This window comes from Triplophysa rosa, linkage group LG5 (genome assembly GCF_024868665.1).
Source record: "Triplophysa rosa linkage group LG5, Trosa_1v2, whole genome shotgun sequence".
Classification (NCBI taxonomy): Eukaryota; Metazoa; Chordata; class Actinopteri; order Cypriniformes; family Nemacheilidae; genus Triplophysa; species Triplophysa rosa.
The window spans coordinates 12628813-12648432 of NC_079894.1; the positions used below are offsets into that span (position 1 = coordinate 12628813).

A 19620-nucleotide genomic window follows, 5' to 3' on the forward strand; every position below is an offset into this window, starting at 1 on the left:
ATCCTCCTAAGGAACAGCTGTGCAGACCCGTGATATGGATACAGAGCAGGTAGCTCAACCTCTGTGGTAATTGAGTACACCTCTGGTAGCATTGCCTGAGTAGACTTATAACCCGAGGAAACAAAGGCCAACCTCTTCTGCAGCAGGTCAGAGTAGCTCATCAATATCACAGATTTAAATGGATGTCGCAATTACGTGCCTCGGGTCCAACAGGCTAATTATTGTCGGGCTGTAAGCTCTTTAGTAATGGCAGCTCACACTGTATATTTATCAACGCGCTTCTGTATCCCCCTCTGTCATCAGAGCGTCTAAAGAGCATATGAGCCAATGTTTTTGCAATAGTCTGTCTACAGATTTTCATTGACAGGATACCTATTTCCTCCATGACAGTAATATTAATTGCAGTTGTGGGCATTTAATGATTTTGACACATTGGAAATATTTTCAGCTTGTAGAAAATATCCGGCTCTCAATAATTCAATTTCAATTCATTAAAAATATTGATCATTTACACTTAAGTCATTAAGAAAATTCAATTTCAACAAGTGTTGCCACTTATATCTAAATAAACTTACAGTGCATTTGGGGTACACCGTTTTAAGCAACCCACGACCTTATAATCTTATATATCCATAGCAATGCTATAGTACAACAAACGTGACAAGCAGATAAATCTATCTACAAGTACATCAAGCACTCAATAATATTTCTTGAAATTAGTTTGTTTACGGAAGATTATTGTTTTGGGGTAAAAAGAGCATAAGGTTTGGTCTATATAGTGTATATCTTCATGAGGGTTTGACTGACAGCAATGATGATGTGAGGTGATTACTGAAGAGGATGGAGATGCTGGGGAGGTCATTACTCCACATCTCCAACAATCAACAGAATAAAAACAAGGTTGAAGTTTACACCCAGATTTAGGAAGCATGAGAAAAGCTTTTTGTTAGAAAGATTTAAATATGAAACATTTAGTAGATTTTAACCATAGTATTCAATGCCTACTTTCATTGCATTTTACAATTAAAGGTCCGGTGTATTAAATTAAGCGGTATCTAACAGTGAATTGCAACCAATGGCTCACTCCACCCCTCACTTTCCAAGCACTATGTGGCTGACACAGGACAAAGATGTCGTCACATTTTAGCTCCTTTGCTGAAGGAGATAATGTTTTTATGAAACGCACTCTGTAGAGCAGTTTGTCCATTTTTGGCTACTGTAGAAACAACATGGTGAATTCCATGCAAGCGGACCCGCGGTGTATGTAGATAGAAATAGCTCATTCTAAGGAAATAAAAACACTTTATTATGTAAGGTCTTTATACACCTCTAAACACATTGTTATGTATATTATATTGCATTTCTGTCAATAGATCCTCCAAAAAATTACACACAGCATCTTCAAAATAATTACTAAAAACATAATTTGAACACATTTCAAATCAACAACAATGAACATTTATATAAGCATAATGGCCATGTGGCAATGTGTGAAATGAATTGTTATTCCAAACCAGCCAAATCTGTAACATGCAGCAGGACTTTTTCCATCTCTGTATTTTATTCTTTTCTTCCTTTGTTCCTTCCAACTGCCATCTTAGATCAAGATTGTTATTTAATTTTAATGAGATGCCTTGTTGATGTTTTGTCTGGGACTCTGACTTAATTATACTCACTTATTTTTGTTTAGATGACGAAATAAACGGTAGAACTGGGCCCGTTGAATTCACATAACAGAAGGGCCACCATTGTGTTTCATTTGAGTTATCTAACTTAATGTAATTGTTGTTACATCAGATCCTCCTTGTTACTGTATCAGGAACCATACATTTCAAATGGAACCTTATGCTTATAGCCTCTGTATGGCATTGAAGGGCCCAGTACACAAACAGGAAATGTGTCACTTCGTATTCACCCATTAACGTCATTTGTTACCCAACTCTCTGGTGTTAATCCCGTTCACCCCGGGCTCCTTCCGTTGCCATGCCATCTCTATGGCAACTCGCGGCCTTTGTGGATGGTCTTGGGTCCTGACGGCGGAGGATTCATTACACAGTCCCTTCGAGCTACAAGTCAAAACAGTCAAAATGGAAGCTCATCTGCCAGCAATTACAGTTAAGGGACCCTTGTGAAAATCTCGCAGAGCATGTTTAATAAGGTATTAGCACAGTTTGTAGATTTGATCAAAGAGATTAAACAAAGAAAGTGACCTTTTTATTTCTAAGATTTATGTTGTCTGCATGGCCCAATGTTAAATATCTTATTGAGATTGTGTACTGATGGTGATCAGTTTAGACCACTTAGAAATCAAATTTTGCAAGATCTGTATATTACCATGTGTAACGAGATCAGTAGTCTGGAAGGAAGAGGACGAGGTTGGCTGGACTGTTACGGGCTTTATTCAAGTTCTAAAGAAACACTCAAGTAATCAAATTATAGGCGGTTGCTCAGTCAGCGCCCTTTCCAATCGAAAACATAAAACACTGTCCTTCGATAGCTTCACAGCAAGATCGTTGCGTCCTAACTAAGGCCCGTAAGCAGTCCATCTCTCTCACCGTCACTCTGGACTCGCGGTCTTTATATGCGGTCTCTCCACGCCACCCTGGCACGAGACACAGGTGTTTATAATTTGTACTTGACCCACTTACTCACCGCTCGTCTCCCGCTCTCTCTCCCGCTGCGGACCTCGCTGAACCACGCCCCCCTCGCCACACCATGATCATTTACCAGCTTAAGCTACTAGCAGCAAGAATGCATGCCATTGAACTCGTAGGCTTCCCGTTTTTGTATTGATAACAAAGTCAAATGATGCTTTTGGTAACTCTACCCATGGCCCTTTATTTATAGCCTTGCTTTTTCATTACACAGAAAACGTGTTCTAGATGAAAACCATAGCTTCATTCATAGAGCAAGCAGCCTCACAGTGTCTGACAATGACCTCAACCCTTGTTATGCAACCTGTTTTTATTTTTAAGATTTTCTTTGTCCCCGCGGTGACACTCTGACTCTTGCGTAGGCTGCACTTGAAAACATGTGTTTGGTTTTTATGTTAGAATTAGTATTTCAGATGAGAAATAGCAAATGTTCTGTGTCAAGTTGTTACTAATATGGGGCCCTATGAAATATATTTTTTCTCTAATTAGCCTACGTTTATTCTTCTGTTTTAATTTTTCTGGATTCTGTGTTTTCATCTCCAGATGAAAAACAACTTCAGTACACTATATTATTCCTCATAAACTATAATAAAATTCCAACCTGTATAATAGCCCACAGTTTTTTAACCTTACAGGAAAAAATCATAAAAATAAGGCATAATGTACACCTATGTTAACATAAACAAGCACTGTCTGTACAAGTGCATTTTGTTCTTTTACAGTCTACAAAATTGTTGTAATATTTTTTACTAGCACATGTACTAGGCTACAACTTACTGAAGTAAATTCAAAGGCTGCATCCTCCGGAGGTCGCATTTGCCGACCGCAAACATCATTGAGATTGTCTCATTTCAATTAAAAACATTCTAAATTTAACATTTCTTTCTCTTACGTAATCATTCATTCTTACCTTAAGCGGCTCCTAGAAACCAAATCAAACGTATAACTTTTATGCAGTAACTTTTGTCTTAACACATAACAAAGAGGATCCCTAGTGTTTGTGTCTCACATGGGATCCCATGCACATGCATGGTTGGTAATTCTGCCTCTAGAATGACATACACTCCAGTAGTAAGGTATGCTTGACTTGGCCTTCCGAATGAAATGAATAGTCACCTTCAATCAGACCCAAATTACGTTGAAGGGGAAGAGCATGAATCCAGCAAGGTAACCAGAGGCCTGTGTTTAAAGATGTATGAAGACCCTTGAGGAGAAAGCAGAGGCTCTGTTAACCCATCTCACTAACGGTGAAAGTTCCATTCAGCTCTCGTGCTCTCGACACTGATCGTGCACTCTGTGTGAATACAGGTTTCAGAAAGGTGTGTGTGACGGCCAGACTGGGCAGGTGGGGGTTCCACCTGCCGAATGAACGTGGTCAGTATTGGGGAGTACCATGGGCTACGGGTGGGTTCGGCTCTGCTCAGCATAGTAGCAGGTTGCATCATCATTGGCGTGTCAAAGGACTGTGATGCAGATGCTGTGGGGGGCATCTTTCTGGGGGCAGGCGGACTTGGTAAGTACCATTTCTCATTTAGATGTTCAACCTATAGGAGTATCAATGGTTAATTCTTACAATTTGTTATCATTACATTTTATTTTATTGCTCTCTTTTATCTAATGAATGTAGATGAGGACTTGGGCTGTCAAGACTTCTGAAGCAATGCAGTATCATAGCTTTGTGTGAACAGCTTGAAACATTATTTTATTTGAAATATTGTCTTAGAAATCTTGCTTGACATTTTATTTTATGAAAAAGAGCAACTCGAACATTCTACTATACTAAATACTCAAATTTATTATACAAACGACTTTTGAAAGAACACATGGGTTTTAAATGGCATTAGTTAATGATGAAAACATTTTTAGGTGATTCTTTTACATTATTAGATCCGCTTAGATACTAAATCTGTGGTTACAACCTTAATATTTAGGACATGCAGCAGTCTATATAGAACACAGTACATTTAGTTGTTCACCCGGGTATTTAGCAATAAGTCTGTTCTTTAATGCTCAGGTGTCGTGGTATTTGCTGGTACAGTATGTTTAAAATGTATATAGGCTACCAAAAGGTAAATGTCACATCATATGTTAAATGTATGCAAAAGTTATTTTATTCTGTTTTTTTAAGGTTTTGCATGCAGTTTTCCATTTGTAGACACTGACTGATTTCCTCACCGTTCCACAGGCATGGCTATTTTGCATAATCATGCATTTTTAACACTCCATCAGCCTCATATCAGCACTTTCCCATTACACACTCATGAAACTAAAACACACACTTTGAAGGAGGGCTGTTGGAAATGCAATGGTTGCTATTTTAAATGACGTATCATAGTCGTTCAGGTTGAGGTTCAAAACGGACACATCTATCATTTGATCCAAGTCTGTAATCCAAACCACCAGCTCACGATAGTGGGTATGTAATCTACACAAGACCCTGTCACAATAGAGCTGCACAACACACCACTAGCCTTTGATCTGTTGTTAACTGCTAGAAATTATCAGCACAGGTCCTTATGAGTGATGTGTGAAATCTTGAAGGCACACGTTCTTCAGTCTCACTAGCAGACGATCAGTCTGTCTGGCACGTATTTCTTTAAATACACACCGTCTCATTTTATGCTATGTGTGCGTGAAAGAAAGGGAGATCTTTGTGAGATCCTGTATTGCTGGCATGGATGCACACACATTGTAGAGCTCTTTATTGGTGTGTGAACTGCTCTCCTGCCAAACAGAACAGATCGATTGCAGAACCTTCACCACAGAGATGGATCGGGCTTGAGTTAGAAAAGGAAGCGTTAAGCAGACTGGAGGACAAAAATGACGAAAGAAGAGGGTACACAAACAAGTCACATGATGAAAAAGCCCTCAGCATGCAGCAATCATGCTAGGCAGCGGCCTCTTTTAACAGAAATTGGCCAAAACACAAAGCCAGAAGAGGTGCCTTGTCCTTTTCAAATGGGAATTGATTCGCAGCATGACAAGTAGGTGTGTAATCAAAATCCAGCACAGCCCCTGCAGTCAACGGCTGTCTCCTAACCAGCCTCAGACGTCTCAAAACAAAAAGATAAACTGAAAGAAAGAAATCGAATGCATGCCTTCATTAGCCCGGACTTAATAGATGTTTCCACTGTGTCTTTGGGAAAGCACGTTAAATCAAAGTGGATGGCGAGAATGTAATTGAGCACAAACAGGAATCAGAAAGAATTAATTCTCAGTGTTCATCAGTGCTTGAAAGGAACAAGCCTTTTGCTACAATTCAGTGCTTATCAGCGCTCTGTTCAGTGCTACGTTCCTATTATGAAGCTAAAGTTGCTGTTCATCTGTTTGCAGTGTAATGCAATATGCATGGGGCATGTCTTTAGCTCTTGTGTGTAGCTCTAGCTCAGGGATCCATTGAGCAGAGAGAAAGTGCAGTTTATAAGATTGGAGCTGAATATTTCCCTGACAACACGAAGTGGGCAGTTCAGTGCATATTCTGAGTTGACTGTTTTTTCTTAACTGTTTTTCTCTGTGTATATTCTGCAGGCCTTCTCATTTCAGTCTACCCGTTTATAAGAGCTTGGTTTAATTTCCATCACATACTACCCAATATAGGTGAGAACCAAGTGTCCTCTCAGTGTCTTGGTGTGGGTGAAATCAGAATATGTTTTTATTACAATTATAATATTTTGTATTATTTAATAATATTTTTACAAGTGCCTATCAAATTTTGATATTCACATATTCAGTACAATAGCACAATGGCATAAATGTAACCAGTTCTTGTCATTTTGTGAGTTAATGTTTTACTATTTAGACTGTATGGCTACATGAAGGGGAAATGATAAAATATGGTCAATAGGATATAAACCACCTCATAGCTGTGTCATTATGAAAAATGACTCGACACCCATCAGCAGATCAAAGCATTTAATAACTGTACCATGGTATTGATACATTTAAATGCTACATAAAATCTCACTAAATAAGCAGTTATACAGTCTTGGTTGTTTTGTGTAACATGATATTTGTTTGCTCTTGAGACAATGTCACACCACTTAATAGGACTAATAGGACAACATCTCATTTTCTCAGGCAACTTCAGAGTGCACCCAATGGCTACAAATTCAAATCCAGCCCCAGAACAGCCTGTGGCTACACTCACACGAGAAGGTAAGTGGCTGTTCCACGTGGATAAGCACACACAAACCCACTCAAACACTCCCTCCAGCTAGAGTCTGACAGTGGTAGACTGATGTCCTATGACACCATTTTAAATTGGCCATAGTTTCTCAGGGTCAGTGTGGAGATGTATTTTGCTTCACATTTACACGGTGCCATTCCTGATTTAAGACATGAGGCTGTGATAAAATCTTGAGCTGTAATCGAAGTAGAGCACTTCCATTAGGTAATTTAACGTGAAATGGGTATTGTATTGTTGCTGGAAATGCAAATGAACTATCTAAAAATTAAATAGGTTTTCACAGAAGTCACTTCAGCTACCTGAATGACATCATTGATGATGACACTTCTACAACCATGGAAATAATTAAGAGACCACTCCAGGTTTGCCTTAAAATAGCACTTCTTTGTACATGTATTGTGGCCATTTCAGGCCTGTCTGTTGAGTTTTAACTGAAACAAACCTCAGCAATGACATAAAGTTACCCAACTGAGAGAATGCAAAGATGTATGAAAGTTGTGAAAAAGTCAAGCTTATTGCATTCTTATTTTTGTTCAAGATCTGCAAACAATGCATCTTTTTATGATATTTTTGACCAGTTTGTCCTGTTTTGCTTTCTGGGAAATACAAACCCGATTCCAAAAAAGTTTGGACACTGTACAAATTGTGAATAAAAACAGAATGCAATGATGTGGAAGTTTCTAATTTCAATATTTTATTCAGAATACAACATAGATGACATATCAAATGTTTAAACTGAGAGAATGTATCATTTTAAGGGAAAAATAAGTTGATTTTAAATTTCATGGCATCAACACATCTCAAAAAAGTTGGGACAAGGCCATGTTTACCACTGTGTGGCATCCCCTCTTCTTTTTATAACAGTCTGCAAACGTGTGGGGACTGAGGAGACAAGTTGCTCAAGTTTAGGAATAGGAATGTTGTCCCATTCTTGTCTAATACAGGCTTCTAGTTGCTCGACTGTCTTAGGTCTTCTTTGTCGCATCTTCCTCTTTATGATGCGCCAAATGTTTTCTATGGGTGAAAGATCTGGACTGCAGGCTGGCCATTTCAGTACCCGGATCCTTCTTCTACGCAGCCATGATGTTGTAATTGATGCAGTATGTGGTCTGGCATTGTCATGTTGGAAAATGCAAGGTCTTCCCTGAAAGAGACGACGTCTGGATGGGAGCATATGTTGTTCTAGAACTTGGATATACCTTTCAGCATTGATGGTTCCTTTCCAGATGTGTAAGCTGCCCATGCCACACGCACTCATGCAACCCCATACCATCAGAGATGCAGGCTTCTGAACTGAGCGCTGATAACAACTTGGGTTGTCCTTGTCCTCTTTAGTCCGGATGACATGGCTTCCCAGTTTTCCAAAAAGAACTTCAAATTTTGATTCGTCTGACCACAGAACAGTTTTCCACTTTGCCACAGTCCATTTTAAATGAGCCTTGGCCCAGAGAAAACGCCTGCGCTTCTGGATCATGTTTAGATATGGCTTCTTTTTTGACCTATAGAGTTTTAGCCGGCAACGGCAAATGGCACGGTGGATTGTGTTCACCGACAATGTTTTCTGGAAGTATTCCTGAGCCCATGTTGTGATTTCCATTACAGTAGCATTCCTGTATGTGATGCAGTGCCGTCTAAGGGCCCGAAGATCACGGGCATCCAGTATGGTTTTCCGGCCTTGACCCTTACGCACAGAGATTGTTCCAGATTCTCTGAATCTTTGGATGATATTATGCACTGTAGATGATGATAACTTCAAACTCTTTGCAATTTTTCTCTGAGAAACTCCTTTCTGATATTGCTCCACTATTTTTCGCCGCAGCGTTGGGGGAATTGGTGATCCTCTGCCCATCTTGACTTCTGAGAGACACTGCCACTCTGAGAGGCTCTTTTTATACCCAATCATGTTGCCAATTGACCTAATAAGTTGCAAATTGGTCCTCCAGCTGTTCCTTATATGTACATTTAACTTTTCCGGCCTCTTTTTGCTACCTGTCCCAACTTTTTTGGAATGTGTAGCTCTCATGAAATCCAAAATGAGCCAATATTTGGCATGACATTTCAAAATGTCTCACTTTCAACATTTGATATGTTATCTATATTCTATTGTGAATAAAATATAAGTTTATGAGATTCGTAAATTATTGCATTCCTTTTTTATTCACAATTTGTAGTGTCCCAACTTTTTTGGAATCGGGTTTGTAAATGCAAATAAAAACATATCGTCAACGTCCTTCCAAAACCTTGAATGTCCAAATGCACTGTTTTTCAGGAAATGAAAAAGACCTCACAACACAGTATTTAATCATTTAAAAAGTTAATTGGTTAGATATTTTTGAAACCAAGTGACAAACATAAAGAGTGACTAATAATAATGATTTATGGCAAGAAATTAAAATCACAAAATATGGAGATACAAGGTTTCAGAAGGACAGCAACAATATTTTCATTTGGAATTTGCGAGAAATATTGTTACGAGTTAACTGAATGAAACGAAAATGATCGTTTTCATAAACATATACTTATAATGAGTAAATTCAGAAAAAAAAAACTTATTTTGGTCTCTTTATCTTTTCACTGGCTGTATATTATTGAACCAAACTAGTTCAAATGGTCTTATTTTAGTCTTTTTCCAAAACTTTTCCCATTAAAAATGATGTTGTCATCGTTGAATTTAAGTGAAAAGTTTCATTTTCAGTGTTACTAAGCATGTGTTTCTTTAATGACAGCATGAGCTCCATAAGTTTGTGGCACACATTTTCTCTTAATTTCCCTTTCTCTTAAAATTTAATTCCAGATTTTTTTTGCCCCCTCTGTCTATTCACTCTTAGAAATGTGAACATGTGGCTTGGCTGTGAAAAACAATAATAAGCATGATTATGACCTAATTTTTTACTGCCCTCAAAGCACACAGCAGTCATAAAGAGCATCATGTAACCAGACAACAGAGAGAATGTGTCGAGTACAAACAACAGTTTATGGCTTTTTTCTCTGTCACTCTTTTTAGGGACTCAAAGCCATCTGAACGTAGAGCGTTCAAAGAGCCGGATGGGGACGTTTGTGGAGACCATCCCTACAGCAGCTGAGGGCTCACAGGATGATGGGTGGGACATTCATTCACAGCCTAAAAATCCATTAAAAAACTGCATTCATGTTTAACAACAGCATAAGTTAATGTAAAACTGAACACTGTTTAAACACTCGAGGAATTAAATTAATCGGTACAGTTTTTGACCTGTGTCAACAATTTTTTAATCAATCATATATGCATAATTTTACATGCATGCATGCGTGCGCACGCACGCATGCACGCACGCACACACACACACACACACACACACACACACACACGCACATGTCTGGTTTATTACATGCCAGTCCATAGGCGTAATGAGTTGTATACTGTACAGACTGTAACTGCAACTTTTTGCATTTTTAGATTAAAAAAAATATTGTTCTGTACAATTTATAAGCTTTTTTGCCCATGGGGACCTCAATTTTGGTCCCCACGGTGACACAAGTCCCCATTGAGTTGGTGTGCATTCAGGTTTAGGTCCCCACCGGGATATACAAACATGAACGCACACACACACACACACACACACACACACACGCACACACACGCGCACACACACACACACACACACCCTTCATTACATTTGCGACAATATATTCCCTCTTTCAATATGGCAATCTCGCTAGGGCCCGAGAGGCATTTAATTCCTCTAGCAGTCATCAGTGCCAAACAGCCCATGTATTTGTGGCTTGCTAGAGGTATGGATGGATTGGGGTTTCCATTTTCTTCAACAAAGGTTTTTTGCTCCTCTATTGAGGTTACATTGTATTCTATGCCAGGATCCAATCACGTCCAGGACATAATTTTCATTGTTGCTCTCTATGACATTTTATGTTTATTGAAAGGGTATAAGAGTTTGCTTCAGATTATGTTGTGCATCCGTAATATGCAATCTCTTTTCTGCTTACTGCAGTGAATACGCCTCTATTTAAAGAATTTAAAGGGAAGGTCTTGACCTCTTCCCATTATGAGCTTGTTGGTCTCAAACCAACAAAGAAGTTGCTGCGGATGTGGTTGCCATGGTGACTTACACCACTGCCTTCACTCATATTGTCATTTTATGTTGCAAGAGAGCCAGACATGGCGCTTTCTATTCAACTTACACTGTGAAACTAAAAAGCATTTACTCACACACACACTACTTAATAGATGACCACCTTTTTTCTTACTTCTCTTAGGCCTTCTACAGATATTCCAGATATTCTGGGCAGGCGAAAGTTTAAATCTTCTGATCAAGACCCCTCATAATGCTCGAATCCAACTTCATGTCATTAAAGAGCAAACAGTATTTATTTCACCATAAGCGAGACTGAACTCTGCTTACAGTTCATGACAGTATCCTATTTGATTTCACTGTGTAATCAGACATGGTGTCTGCTGTAATATTAAAACAATGCATGACGAAAGGAAAGAAACTACACTTCAGAAATGTTTTGATGCAGATTAACAATGTAGGTATCCTCTGATGAACTGGTTTTATTCAAATCCAAAATGTTTTCAACATGTTTGAATCAAACGAACTACATAAGGCTACACCTTCACCTACACCTAAGGTCATTATTTTAACATTTACAAATATATACTTTTGTACAGTTTAAATTTCAAGCTTAAAAGCTCACTAAAGGAAAATAAGGGACCAGTCACAGACAAATGCTTATGACCTACATACCATGTTCTTTATGTAATCTATATTTGTTGTTGAATTGACTCTGTCTTTGTATTAAATGTAATTTGAAAATTCATATGAAAATTGGTCTTAAAATGCCTTAAAATTTGAGACCTAAACTGAGAACATTACATTGAGAAATATCTAAGTGGGAACATTTATAATGCTGACACAAAACACAAAATATATCTAATATATATATAGAAAGGTTATATAACCTTCACACTGACATGATTACGACTACAGCTTTACTATAGCTTTACTCACTTTCACCTTTCTGCAGCTCCATCTAGAAGTGACTCAGATTGTCACGAAAGAACATGAAGCGTGCACAGCACACATTCATTGTACATCCCACACAGACCATCACTGACACAATAAAAGACTGAATATGCAGTCTCTGTCCCTGCTTGGTGACAGAGAGGCGCTGTCTTCCGTTGCTAAGTTCTCTGACGTGCACTAACGACTGAATTATGCACCATTGTACTCTGTGTCTCCCATCACAGCAATGATCTGAAGAAACATTTAAGATTTTTTAGACAGTGAAAGAAATCATTCACCAAATCTTGTACAGTTAAATAAAAAGATTAATCTAAACCCACAGTGAACTGTGTAACCCTAAAAGTCATAATACGTGGGTGATATTACAGTGAATAGCATGATTGTCTAAAGCAGGGGTTCCCAAACTCTTCAGGCCGTGACCCCCAAAATAACAGTGCCAGTGACTCGAGACCCCCACTATCCTCGGAGGTGGTTAAATTATACAAACGTTGCGCACATGCACTTATTAGGTCTATCCAAGCATGTGCATAATGACACAAAAGTACACAGTCTAACATAATATTATTTTATAGTTATTTACTCATTACTTTACTTATTGTTATACATAAACCATAAACTATTACTAGATGGTCAAATTTCATCAAACAGATTCAAGTGCTGATGGATGTCCTCTTTATAAACGTCGGCCTCTTTTCATACCTGAGGACGATAGCCTTTCTGACTGCGGCGCTTTTCTGCCCTCCTCCGCTTCGACAAATAAAAATATCCTAAACTTAAAGCCTGAAAAAGAATCTGCGTGCACATATGGGAATGTTTAACTTTGTTCTGTAAATGACTTGCTGCACCTAACTTAATGCAGTTATTAATATTGTTAATATTGTCGGGGGGGGGGGGGGTTTCACGATCCCTACTTTGGGAACCGGTCTAAAGTACACCAAGAAGATTTATTTTGCACTCACTATAGACCACTTTGCAACATGGTCCAGAAGCACTTCCAGTTTCAGTTTTTATTTATTTGAAATTACATTTCATATTATTTAATGTTTATATGTATTTAACTAATATCACACGCTATTGCATATTTTACATATCGTTGCTGTCCTTCTGAAACCTTCTGAAGTGTCCATATTTGCTTCTGAAGTGTTTTTTGTCCAAAAACTTAGGAACTTGGCAAGTTCTTGGGAACTTTCAAACTCTTGCAATATTGTTTGTTCAGAATACTCTGTTTTGTAAATTGGGCAAACTTTCTGACACATTTTGGTCACAAAACTTGAGAATCTAAGTCCAGTCAACAAAATAATCTTTGTTAGAAACATGTTTATGCTCATTTTGTTTAGTACATGCAAAACAATAATTCTATGTTCAAGTTATTTATTTATCTTTGTAGGGAGAACATTTTGCAAGTTGGATTTTTTACAGTGTGTATAATAATTGTATTAAATAAACGATTTGTTGAATTGTGTTGTATGTTCATTTTATTAAATAAACATTGTATTGCTTTCCTGTGGCTCAATGGTTCGATCCCAGGGATTGCACATACTTAGAAACAATTGTTTAGTATAATGCAATGTAAGTCGCTTTGGATAATTGCGTAAATGTAAATGTAAATAAACAATTTGTTGAATGGGTCCTGTAATTTGGTCACATTTAAACAAACCGTATGGTACAACATTGACATCTAGTTGTTGAGCTTGGTATCTGAGTCTAAATTCAAAATATTGGAGAGACAAGTTTAGCCAAGTAACGGTTCTTCTCGGTTTCTTTTGATTGTTTTCATAAATAATCTACACGCACTCTATTGTTAGTGAATGTGTACCGGAAGTTAAGTTGGGGTCAAAAAAGTGCGCATGCGCAGTAACCTTTGTTTATGTTGTTAAAATGAAACCGTCTATAGATTGACGGAAATGGTGGTTACCATGGCAACAGTCCCTAAAGGCTTTAACTGTTTATTGGCTTCGGCTATGTCCATGTAAAGTAGTAGTTTGGCCTACTATGAAAAAGTGAGCTTCAGCACCGGGAGCTGTCCACACTCCTCACAGTAATGATGCTGAAAGAGTCCCTCCTCCAAACTTACTCATTGAACTCATGCCTAACGTTACACTTTTGCTATTCCCACCCAGTTTATTCCCACCGTGTTTAACTGGTGCTTCTGCACTTATCTACAACACACAGCCTCCCGTGCAACCTGTTACAGAGATTTACAAACACTACTGAACAAAAGACAGCGGTGCGCCTCACACTCCGCCTAATGCTCATCTCTTTTGTTCTGTTTAAAAACGAGAAGTCAGAAATCATGCCGCCGTGACTCACGCGCAACGTGTGGACCACGAAAGACTACGTGTATTGATTGACAGGAGCGTTGTACAACACGCGATGTGAAGCGCTGAGTCGAGCAGCTGTGGAAGATGACAGCGGAACCCGTGTGAAAGACGCTGTACCTCATTGTGTCGTGTTTATCAAGACGGCGTTGGGTTAACAGAGACGACGCGTTTCGTGCGTAACGGGAGACCTTTGTCAAGTCTGTGTCCTTTCTTCTGGACGTCGATTTAGCGGCAAGACTCGTCCTTTGACGCCGAGCATCACTACATGTCTTCAGGTTTTCATTAGGTAAGCTGACGTTAATCGTAGCTCGAGCCTTTTTAATGGTCGCTTTAGCGTCTCATAAAACGAGCCTTCGAGCGGCTTCTGTAATATTTTTACAGACAGTATGTAATTGAAACAAATGAGATGTTGTTAAATGATTAGCTTTCTAAGTGTATGGTGTATAAGTGAAGTGGGACCTTGGTTATTACATGCTGAATTGAAAAGCTTTAGTGCCTTTAGCATATGAAGAATGCTAAACTGTGTAAAATCATAATTTTTTTCTGAGTAAGTAATGAGCCATTGGTGCAAAAGAAATATTGTTTCATACCTCATACTTGACTTTAAAAGTGTCATTCTTTTTGCACTACAGGTAGCTCCCTATTGAGTGTGAAGCAAGCACTCTGCATGAAGACAGTTTGCTGATGAGGACACACCAGGTGTGACTGGGGTTGTGACAGCGCCCTTGTTGATATGGTTTGCAGTGAACAGAGTTCTGGCACATCGGTGCCCAAAAAGGACACCCAGAGCCGCAAGAAGAGGAAATCACGTCCTCAGGGTCTGCCCTCTCCGGCCCTCTGCTGTGCATGTGGATTGTGCATTATGTTGGCGGGCATCAACATCACCTTAGTGGGCGCCTTCGCTTTTAGCACGCTCGTGCCCTCAAGCAATCCTCCGATTATCATTGGACCTATACTGTTGCTGGTGGCGTTCTCATTCTTTGGGGCTTGTTGCATTTGCAGTCGGTTGCCTCCTCCTCAAAGTTCTCGTCGGGCTAAAGGAGGTGGCGGTTTGGGATTCATGGGCCGAGGAGGAGGTGGGTTGGGTGGAGGTGCGGCGTTTGAGATCGAGACCAGCGAGCATACGATTCAGGACACTACGGCCGTGCAGCTCAGCCCCACCAACTCCCCCTGCTCCTCCCACTCCTCCAGCCCAGAGAGAGAGGCTCCGGCCACTACTGCCAATCCAACCGTTCCTGCCCCGGAGTATGTTCCTCCTGCAAGATCCTGCAAGCTCTTTACTATGGAAGCCAATGGACCCAACTCAACTTTGGCAGCATTTTCTGCTTCAACAGGAGGTGGAGGGGCGGTCCGGCTCACCTTGCCTTCAGATTGCGTCGCCACTTAAGGGTGACGCTTAAGGCTGACCTCCTGAGAAGCACTGAAGCACTGGCATTACGTTTAAATATGTCTTCAGATGAAAAGAATTTAGTTGATTATCACGGTTGGCACGAGGTGCAAAAACATGGAAATGTTGACATTGTTTCAATGGGTTGGTCTCAGGCTTCTGTGATGGCCATGACATAAAATTGACTATGTGACAAGCATGTGAAGAGCTTTGCATCGTCTTGTGCTCTCGTAGCGACAGAGAGACATCTTTGAAAGGTGAATCACTGTGGCGTGTTCCACATATTCTTACTGTGCCACTGTTACTCAGAGCATTCACAGTTACTGCGCTCCAAAGAGATAGAATCAGCTGTTGTGTAAAAATGGCTTTGGAGATGAGCCTAAAAAACAGAACCAGTAGCTCAGCAGAGAGACATTACACTGAGTGTTGCTGTATGTGCTGTCTATAGTGTTTTATCAAAACTGAATTCAGCTGTTAAACTGTCGGAAATTAAAATGTTGTATGTTTTCTTCTTAATATGTAGCCTGCTTGGCTGGAATTCGTATGTTTAAGAGCTCGTACACACCGGGATGATAATCGCACGCGTTTATCGCTAGCGTATTTCGAGACGTTTTTCAACGTTCGTTTTCACTGGCGATGAGCCAAGTGAACGTGCAAATTCACTCCCTGACATAGATGGCGCTTAATGAAAAACAGAAACACTCTTTCTTGGCGCTGCGTTGGCGCTGCGCAACTTTATGCTTCTGACACTCACTTGCCACACAGAAGAAGAATTCATCTTGCTTCCTCTTCGTCAATGTGTGCTTGGAAAGACCGTTTTGTGCGTGAGCTCCACCAAATCGTGTTTTACTGTAACTTCAGCAGCTCCAGGCACGTGAACAAAAGCGGCAATCTCATTGGTCAGCCAGTTTTTAAAACAAAGAAAACGAGCCTTATAGCGGGTTCACACCAAATGCGAATTAAGCGTTTTGCGCTAGTAAATTACATACAAAGTCAATGCAAAGACACGAACTCGCGGCACGTCAATCTCGTGTTCCGCGAAGGTTGAAAATGTTTGTCTCATCGCGTGACTCACGTGAAAATAACAAACTTTTCCCGCGAGTAATAAAGAGCGTGGAACATGATTGTTAGCTTTTGGTGTGCAGCCAGCATTAGGCGTTTAAAAAAAGACACTTTTACGCCTGGCATTTTGCGCGTCGGTGCGCACACTCACATTGGCGCTCTTTGTTTAGTCATGAGGTGTTAAACGTCGACGACAAACGCATGCGAGTATCGTCCCGGTGTGGACAGGCCATTATGGTGATAGTCTATGGCCAAGTGCTTTGATTTTGTTGTCTTTGAATGCTCAAATAAGCCGTGACACTGTGTAAAAGCTCTGCCAATTTTGATTTTCTTTTCACAAGACTCTTAAAAATTTGTTGTTGTTGTTAAGCAGTGCCATAGTTGTGTTTGAGTTCAGTGAAGGGCAGAATAAAAACAACTCAATTTCCACATGAAAAATCATTATATTATGATCTGTCTGGAAAAACACACAATTGTCAGCAAATGTGCAGGTGCATATCAGCGTATCCAAGTTAAATGAATCCTTAAATTAAATTATTGTTGCATTTTGTTTTATTGTTTAGAGTTTTGTCATTAATGAATTGACAGCTTATTAATCTTTAAAAAACTGAATTGTTTAATAATTCTGCCAAGTAATCCAATATCTCCCTTTTTCTTATAATTGCCAAAGGCTGTTTCACCCCAGTATCTATGTTCTGTTGTCTTTCAGGCATTGTGCATGCCAGTGCTAGTCTTCTGGTAATATTGTGACAACATTAGAATATGCTATGGTTCCTTTTTTTCTATCTTATTGTTTCCCAATTTTTTACTTTGGCCTATGAAAGCAAGAACCAGCACTGTTCTTAAACGTGCCCTCCATCACTGTGCTGATGGTTCAATACAAACCGTAAAACAATTTTCCTTACGTTGATTGAGTTCTTGAGTTCTTACGTTGATCTTGAGTTCAGCTAACAGTGACTGCCTTTGATACTGTCAGAATTGCAAGCACACTCAAAAAAACATCATTCAATTACCTTATACCACTGAGAAAAGGAATATGATTAAATTATTCTTTGTAAAAGAGATAACTTAAACTTATACTTCTCTAAAGTTTGACTTCAGTTATCACTTTCATCATCTAAAAACTAGCAAACGGCTTAATGTGATAGTTTAATGATATAATTATGTAGTGTTTCCTTTGTTATTCTGTCACTGTAGTGATTTAAATGTTATTATGTATCTCTGTGATGTAGTGCAGTATATTTATTCTGTCAAATGCCTTCATATTTGTTTAATACTGAACAATGTGCAACATGAACTGCATGCTTACAAACAGTGCAATGTTGCCACGGAAAAAAGAACATTTCATTGTTTGTAAAGAGAGGTTTCCGTGTATGAAGTATTAGGAAAGAAGATATGTTGGACAGTGGAGCCTGGAGACATCGGTATTTTTACAGACTCAATGTCAGACTCTGTGGAATAATTCTTTCCACCTCTGTTTGTACGCTGCTACAGTATTTGGCATTTACACATCTGCTGTACCAGAGCTGAAGGAATTGAATTCTGCCTTAATGACTGTGATCTCAGGATCAAACCAGTGAGGGCTATACAAATGTCCAATGAGAACATTTGGTCATGTGGTTTTACTGCACCTAGAGAGATGTTGTAATGTTTATTTTTCTGTCATGTGTGTTCTTATAAGTATTTAAGTGGTATTTAAATGGAGAGAGAAATTCAGCATGATAAGGTTTGATTAAAGCATTGTTATTAATCTGGTTATTAATCTGGCCATGTTGATTATAAATGATGTAGGCCTATGACTTGTTGTCACTGAAACAACATAGTTACAACATTTTTTTGTAAACATTATAATTATACATACCGAATTGTGTCCACACATTTTGACTGCATCCTTTGTATTTTTTGACAATTTCTCTTTGTTCTTTTACTGCAAGTATATACTCTTTCGTCAGATCCGCTCCGAATGTTGGTTAGTTTGTTAACACACCAACCAGCTGATGATTTGAATCAGGTGTTCTATATAGGAAAACATTCTGGGGGGATGTGGCGAGGACCAGCGTTGGGAACCACTGCTCTACAGTTTACGACAATTTATTTTTAGAATATAAAATGACTAAAAAAAGTATTTGGCATGCCAGGATATACATTAAAAGCAAGTTTATAAATACTTATTCACATTGTTGCTAAAAAGTTCCTACAAAAAGCGGCATATAATGGGGATGCCTGCTTTGTCTCTCTACTTGCTATAGGGTTTTGGATAGAGCTTTCATTACAGAGACACTTTTATAGACAAAGAACTACAGGAGGAACCAAACTTTTTTCTAAAGCTGTGTTATATGTTGAGTTTTATATTTTGTATATACTTTACTTCCAAACTAATATTAGAAAGAACTGAATATTTGTAACATCTCAAAAACAGATCCTTGAATTTAAAGAACATCAGAAAAAGAACCGATCATACAGCAGGATTCTAAAAACACTCTACACATTGAAATTATAGTATATGGTACATTGAAAATATTAAATGTAGTTTTAGGAGTCTTGAGATTTAAAACAAGTAAAAAGAAGCGGATTTTACTGTTGTGTTCTGTAGTAGAATTCATTGGTTAACAGCACCCCCATTTGGCTTTTTATAAAATTGCAGGTCTAAAATGTAACTACTAGTAATAACTAACAGTCATTTTATATTTAAATTTGATGAATTCATAACTAATATTTTTACAGAGCCTGTAGTAATACACTCTACAATTTTTCTGTGCATTTCTTATTCATGCTTCTGCTTCTTTCAAGCGTTTTGCTTTTCATGTTGTGGCGCGTTATCGTCACTAGATGGTACTAGACGCACATTTGTTATGCCTTCACCTAAACTCACACATCGCTTGGTTTTGACTGGTTTATTTCAGTTTAGGTCAGTTTTTCTTGTCAGTAGTAATGTGTTTTATAGTCTGTTAAATTACTTGATAGCAACAAAGTAAAGAATCATTTTCTA

The 19620-nt window shown here is 38.8% G+C and overlaps 3 protein-coding genes across 4 annotated transcripts in view; 2 read left to right on the forward strand and 1 right to left on the reverse strand.

The window, feature by feature from the left end:
- The window catches only part of elovl1a (ELOVL fatty acid elongase 1a), a 36871-nt gene that overhangs the window by 12874 nt on the left and 4377 nt on the right, over positions 1 to 19620 (reverse strand). The gene's annotated exons all lie outside the window — the stretch shown is intronic.
- Positions 489 to 11645, forward strand: kncn (kinocilin). Its single transcript, XM_057334655.1, has 5 exons — positions 489 to 4167; positions 6183 to 6251; positions 6732 to 6809; positions 9845 to 9941; positions 11092 to 11645. The coding sequence occupies exons 1-5, from the start codon at positions 4020 to 4022 to the stop codon at positions 11159 to 11161; spliced, it is 462 nt and encodes a 153-aa protein (XP_057190638.1). The 5' UTR covers positions 489 to 4019; the 3' UTR covers positions 11162 to 11645.
- Positions 13717 to 19606, forward strand: tmem275a (transmembrane protein 275a). The gene is made up of 2 exons (XM_057334654.1): positions 13717 to 14468; positions 14815 to 19606. The coding sequence occupies exon 2, from the start codon at positions 14916 to 14918 to the stop codon at positions 15567 to 15569; it is 654 nt and encodes a 217-aa protein (XP_057190637.1). The 5' UTR covers positions 13717 to 14468; positions 14815 to 14915; the 3' UTR covers positions 15570 to 19606.

Excerpts from the sequence above, each read along its gene's own strand:
- kncn (XM_057334655.1), top strand. The coding sequence starts at position 4,020 with ATGAACGTGGTCAGTATTGGGGAGTACCATGGGCTACGGGTGGGTTCG. Across the intron at positions 6,252-6,731 it reads TCACATACTACCCAATATAG|GCAACTTCAGAGTGCACCCA; the intron begins GTGAGAACCAAG and ends TCATTTTCTCAG. Across the intron at positions 9,942-11,091 it reads GAGGGCTCACAGGATGATGG|GCCTTCTACAGATATTCCAG; the intron begins GTGGGACATTCA and ends TACTTCTCTTAG.
- tmem275a (XM_057334654.1), top strand. The coding sequence starts at position 14,916 with ATGGTTTGCAGTGAACAGAGTTCTGGCACATCGGTGCCCAAAAAGGAC.